Raw genomic sequence first — 5,551 nt, 5'->3', positions numbered from 1 at the left:
GCCGGGGGAGCGGACCTCGGTGACGAGTCGGAGTGATTCTTTGGTCGACGCCGGGTCGTTTGGGGAATGGTTACGCCCGCTGGTTCTAGGGACCGTCTCTGAAGAGACTACCTTGGAGGGAAACGGAGGCCGGCGGGAACACGAGGGGGAAGGGACCCGGGCCTTAAACAACTGCTGACTAATCGGCGGGCGGCGGCGGAGGGGGTGGCGTGCCGACCGGTCGGCCGGGGTCACGCGCCGGAGGGCGAGCAGAATGGGCTCGGGGCGCTCGGGCCTCGGCGGGAAGCTAGAGTACCGACTGCCAGCCGAGGGCCCCACTCGGCCTTCGGGGGGCGGGGGGCGCGCTCCGCAGTGAGTACCCCGGACACGTGGCCCGGCCCGCGGGGGAGGGAGCCGAGACCGGTGGGCTGGATGGGAGGCCCTGAACGTCGCGCCCAGCCCGAGAGGCCCGCCCCCCACCCCGGTAACGGTCGAGGTTGCGAAGACTTTTAATCAGCTCTCATCCAACACTCTTTGTTTTTACAGAAGGGGAAACTGAGGCCCAAGGAATTTGGGTACATCTCCTAAAGTCACAAAGCTGAGTCTCACCCACACCCGGGACCCCCGCCCAACTGTCCATGACCCGGAAGAATCATCCCCGTCCCTAGCTTTCCATTCTGTCCTTCCGGTTTCCCGGAGAGGTAGGCGGGGTCTGAGGGTGCACAGCTCCATTTTATAGATAAAGAGATTGAGCTCTGCAGCGTTCAGATCCCAGTTCAGTTTGTCCAAGGGCAAGCCTCTTACTCTTGTTAAAGTACCCCGGGGGGAGGGGGGTGATGGTGAGGGTGCAGGAGGATAGCAGTGCCGCAAGGCTGACACCAGCCTCACTTTTTGGACTCAACCCGATCTCCCCAGGCGGATGCCCAGGTCCAGCAAAGGGCGGGGCTCATTCAAATCCTTGAGCGGGACCTGGAACAAAGCTAGTGTCTTTCTTTTCAACGAACACATACAAAGCACGAGCTGTGTGCTAGGAGCACCCTGAGAAACTTGGCCGTGAGTGAAAGGAGCATCCCTCCTCCTCCAGTTCAGACCACCTGCCTAGAAAACTGGCCAAGCGCTACTCATTAGATAGGGTAGGCTCCATGATGATGGGGGCGAGGGGCGCTTTGAGCTGGGCTTCAAAGGATGAGTAGGAGTTTGCTGTTGGAGAGATGGAGCGAAAGACATTGCAGGCAGAGCAGTTTTCTATATTTTTTCTGCAAGAGAGTGGCAGGTGGGTTTTGATGCCAAGGATGCCCCTGACAAGGGAGCAGATGAGGCAGCCCTCTTATCTCTGGGATTTCCCTTCCTCTCCTGTGACATCGGCTCAGTTGGAGTCCTGAGACATGCTATGGTACCAGAGTGAGGGGATTCCAGCAGGGCTTAGAAGACACACTGGATGTGAGGAGGGAGAACACGGGAGGGAAAGCCTTGCCTCGTGGGCAGGGCACTGGCACGATTGAGGGCAGCTGGGCTGGAGCGACTGCTTCCGTGTTGAGGCCTCTCCCTTGGTGAGGACGGCCAGGGTGGCTACCATTTATCCAGCAGGAGTTGTGGGCCCGCCTAGTCCATTCCTTTTTCTTATCCTACAAGGAGTAAATTTTCTTAATCCCCAATTTACAGATGAGGAAGGAGAGGCTCTAAACTTGCTCAGAGAGGAGTAGACAACAGGAAGAAGCGGAGTGGATCCTGGAATCTTCCTGTGAAAGTGAGGGTAGGGCCAGAGGGACTGCGATCAGGGCTCGAGGAGGGGGATGTCTCTGTCCGGTGTCACTGTGTGGACTCCAGCTGCCCCTCCTCCAGCCCTCCATCTCCACCTGCTCCCTAATCTGCCTGCCCTTTGGCTGGCCTCGTCCCCTCGGTCAAGGGCAGCTGAGGCCACCTGGAGCTCTTAAGTCAGTGGATGGGAGCTGGAGGAACATGGCTGGTCTGTAGCCAGAGGGAATAGGGAGGCAGAAGATGGCCTTCAATTTGCCCTGGTGGGGCTGCACAAATCCCCCCCAAACTGGGGAGCCTGGCATCCTCGTTCAACTTCCCGCTCCCCATGCTCCCCAGTCTGAGCACCTTTTCAGGGCTCATCGAGGCCTGGCCTCTTCACTCTGACGCATAGACAGGGGACAGCGGTGGCTGAGCACAGGGCTGGGCTCTGAGCTCTAATGCGGCCAAGTCGCTGCATCGACCTCTCCAGCCTCGGTCTCTGCTTCTGAAAAATGGTGTTATTGCTATGGTAGCTGAAAGGAGGTCAGATAAAAGCTGCATAATAACTGTTGCCACTGTTTTCCTTTGCCCCTAGCACACAGTCCCGCGGCCACCTTTGAGCACCTTCAGCCAAGTTATGCATGCCAGAGCCCCCCCTGGCCTACCGACCCCGGCACTGCCTCTCGCCTCCTCTGTCCTGATGCTGCTAATGAGCACCCTGTGGCTGCTGGGGGCTGGCCCCAGCCTCGTCCTGGCCCCAGAGCTGCTGCTGGACCCTAGGCAGGGTGAGGGCCGGCCACATGGGCCTTGGAGGCAGGAGATTTGCTGTAGGGCCTGAGACCAGTTGGCAGGAGCATGTGTGTCCTGCAGCGGTCAGGCAGGGGTCGGACCCAGCGCCCCGGGGAAGGTCTGCCTTGGCCAGGAGCATGCCCAGCTCAACCACAGCCGAGGAGGGAAGGCAGAGGGGCCAGCACAGGGGTGGGAGCCTGTGAGTAGGAATTCTTTTCAGATGGCTCCCCTCTCTGGTGGCTTTCCCTTAAACTAAGGCTTTTAGCTAAGCCCAAAAATAGGGAGGAGGAGCTAGGGGTTTGAGGACTGGCGGGAGCTGAGCACCTGTTTCCCAAGAATTTGAGGAGCTCAAATGATGGTCACAGAAATGAAGTGACTTGCCTATGGCTGGGTGCTCTAAGAAGACTGATCGTTGGGTCTGGCTTGTTCTACTTAAAGCAGCAGCGGGGAGGGTAGCCATAGTGTTTGGAAGCCCTTGATCCCCTCGACCAGGGGTGAAAGTGCTGGCCGTGGGGAGGCTCTGGCTCCCCGGGAGGGGAGACTGGCTTGGTGGAAGGCCCCGGCACACCTGGGCCAGACTCGGGGGCCACAGCCCCTAACCTGGCACCTAAGCCCCTTCTCTCCCCCAGCACACCGGCTGCTCACACATGCTCTGGGCCACACGGCCCTCCCCAGCCTGCTGCTCAGCCTGCTGCTCCTGCCCATATCAGGCTGGCAGCAGGAGCGCCACCTGGGCACGCTGCGGTTCCTGCATGCCTCCAGCCTGCTCGCGCTGGCCTCCGGGCTGCTGGCCGTGCTGCTGGCAGGCCTCGGGGTGTCCGGTGCAGCCGGGGGCTGTGGGTACATGCCCGTCCACCTGGCCATGCTGGCGGGGCAGGGTTCTCGCCCTCGACGGCCCTGGGGGGCCCTGCCACCGGGGCTCCTGCCGTGGCTGCTGCTCGCCCTGACACCACTGCTCAGCTCCGAGCCACCCTTCCTGCAGCTCTTCTGCGGCCTCCTCGCTGGCCTGGCCTGTATCCTTTGCCGGGGCCCAGGGCTGCTGTGGATGTGCGGGTTCCGTGGCTGGGCCCCCAGGGTGCCAGGGAAGGAACTGGCATGAGGAGTCAGGCCCCCCTCATTCACACGCATCCCAGGGGGCATCTCTGAGTGTTCTCTCTCCAGCTCTGGGCTGGGGACTGGGGGTTCGTGGCCACACAGAGGTGCCAATTACAGTTTAAAGGAGAGCCTGGGAGCTGAGGGGCCCTGGGAGGCACCTAGCCTGGACATCCCAGTGGAGATGGCAGCTACACCGCGGCCGTGCAGGATGAGGAGATGGTGGAAAAGGAGAGCACGGGCCCGCAGTCAGCGTAGAGGGCAAAGGGCCAGGGTGAAAGTGAGCCTGGGGCTCTCCTGACCCCAGAAGGGGGCCTGGTGCGGGTGTGTTAAACACAGGCTTAATGCCTTTCAGGGTGACACTGCAGTCAGAGGGAACGGTGGGCGCAGGCTGGCCCCGGGGGTTGCTTAGGACTGAGGATGCCTGGCCGGATCCTGGAGAGGGGAGCATGTTGCCCTCGCTGTGACAGTGCCCCGGCGGTGGGCCTGGTGTCACAGACCTAAGCAGGCCCACAGGGCTCGGGGGATGGCAAGTGGGGGGCAGCCGAATTGGGGTGAGATGGGTTTAGGGATGAGGCACGCCACTACCTCTTGCTGGCTGGGTAGCTGCAGGCGGGTCCCTTTTCCTCTCTGAGCCTCCGCCCTGATGAGGGTGATAACACCGCTCGACAGGAGGGAATGCCCGTCACACACGGGGCACGGAGCCTGGCATGTGGCCTGGGCTCCCCCAGCTGCATGTGGTTTTCCTTGACCAGCCGCCCTGCCCCGGGCAGACAGACGCTGCCGGGGCCTTCCGGTGGCTGGAGCTCTCAGAGCGGCGGTTGCAGGCGCTGCAGGAGGGTGTCCTGTGCCGGGCCTTGGCGCGGTGCTGGCCGCTCCGGCTCCTCCCCGCCCCAGGTGGCCCAGCTGAGCTGCCCGTCGCCCATCCTCCCAGAGCAAGGTGAGGGTGATGCCGAGGACACGGCCCCAGTGGTGACAGCCGTGCCGGTGGCTGGCAGTCAGCCTTCTTCTGCTTCTGCCCCTCCAGGCCCCCCACCCCTGGACCTCCCCGCATGGCCTCCCCTAGCCTCTGGCCCCTCAGTGAAGGCTCAGCCCCGATCCCGCCGGGCCTGAGGCCCGTGCAGCCTCTCTGGGAGGGCTCCTCAGAGGCTGGACTGGCCTGGTCTGGGCCTGGCTTCCCCCCGGGGACCCCGCTGTGGGCAGCCCTGGACCAGCAGATGCTGCAAGAGGGGATCGAGGCCTCACTGCTTGAAGGCCCAGCCCAGGGCCCCGAGAGCCCACTCTGGTTGCCTAAGTCCTCCGTCTCCTCTCTGCGGTAAGGTGGGGTGTGTGGGGGGTGCCCTGTTGTGGGGGCTGGAGGCGGCCCTGACCCTCCCTCCCCACCCCCTCCCCCGCTGCAGGCTGCAGCAGCTGGAGCGCATGGGCTTCCCCACGGAGCAGGCGGTGGTGGCTCTGGCAGCCACGGGCCGAGTGGAGGGGGCCGTTGCACTGCTGGTTGGTGGGGAGGTGGGCACCGAAGCGCTGGTGACTCAGGGGAGGGAAGGGCCCACCCACCCTGAGGGTCCTGGGCCCCCACAGCACAGACAGGCCCCCAGGTGAAAAGAAGCCCGGCCTGTGAGGGGGACTGGAGCCCCAGCCCTGGCTGCTAGAGTCAGGAGGGGGTCCAGGGTGGCCCCCCAGCACCCTGCCCGGTACTGTACTGTACTGCTGAGAATAAAATCCAGTTCACTTTTCAGCCTGGATCTCGTGGGGCAGTGCTTGTCTGACTCTTACGTTGGCATCAGGGGGTTGGATGAATGAACGAGCAGTGAACAAACGGCCGACTGCAGGAGGGCGGTGCTCTTGCTGGACGCCTGGCTGGGGGTGGGGATAGCCTGAGCCTCTGCTCTGTCCCCTACCCCGTCCCCCAGCTACCCAGGTGATGGCCAGGGAGCCCCGGCTCCACGGCCCTCGG

At 63.1% G+C, this 5,551-nt stretch overlaps 1 protein-coding gene across 7 annotated transcripts; it reads left to right on the top strand.

The window, feature by feature from the left end:
• Nucleotides 1–13: 13 nt before the first annotated feature.
• RHBDD3 (rhomboid domain containing 3) lies at nt 14–5,339 on the top strand. Of its 7 annotated transcripts, none has more exons than XR_005723030.1 (8): nt 14–291; nt 526–680; nt 1,642–1,732; nt 2,312–2,501; nt 3,135–3,518; nt 4,371–4,537; nt 4,625–4,912; nt 4,998–5,339. XR_005723030.1 is itself a non-coding variant. In XM_040251390.1 (8 exons), exons 4-8 carry the CDS (start codon nt 2,354–2,356, stop codon nt 5,194–5,196), a joined length of 1,182 nt encoding a protein of 393 aa, XP_040107324.1. In that variant the 5' UTR covers nt 14–291; nt 526–680; nt 1,642–1,732; nt 2,312–2,353; the 3' UTR covers nt 5,197–5,339. The 7 variants fall into 7 exon arrangements, 4 of the variants coding, with proteins under 4 accessions (XP_040107324.1, XP_040107325.1, XP_040107323.1 ...); XR_005723029.1 differs by having other exon boundaries at nt 14–351; XM_040251390.1 differs by having other exon boundaries at nt 4,375–4,537.
• The last annotated feature ends 212 nt before the right edge of the window (nt 5,340–5,551 follow it).

Source organism: Oryx dammah, unplaced genomic scaffold (assembly GCF_014754425.2).
Source record: "Oryx dammah isolate SB20612 unplaced genomic scaffold, SCBI_Odam_1.1 HiC_scaffold_12, whole genome shotgun sequence".
Lineage (NCBI taxonomy): Eukaryota > Metazoa > Chordata > Mammalia > Artiodactyla > Bovidae > Oryx > Oryx dammah.
This window is presented reverse-complemented; position numbering and strand designations above follow the sequence as displayed.

What these genes read in the sequence shown, in the direction of transcription:
- RHBDD3 (XM_040251390.1), top strand. Translation starts at nt 2,354, where the DNA reads ATGCATGCCAGAGCCCCCCCTGGCCTACCGACCCCGGCACTGCCTCTC. An exon ending in GCTGCTGGACCCTAGGCAGG is followed by an intron (nt 2,502 to 3,134) that starts GTGAGGGCCGGC and finishes TCTCTCCCCCAG; the next exon opens with CACACCGGCTGCTCACACAT. An exon ending in GCCCATCCTCCCAGAGCAAG is followed by an intron (nt 4,538 to 4,624) that starts GTGAGGGTGATG and finishes CTGCCCCTCCAG; the next exon opens with GCCCCCCACCCCTGGACCTC.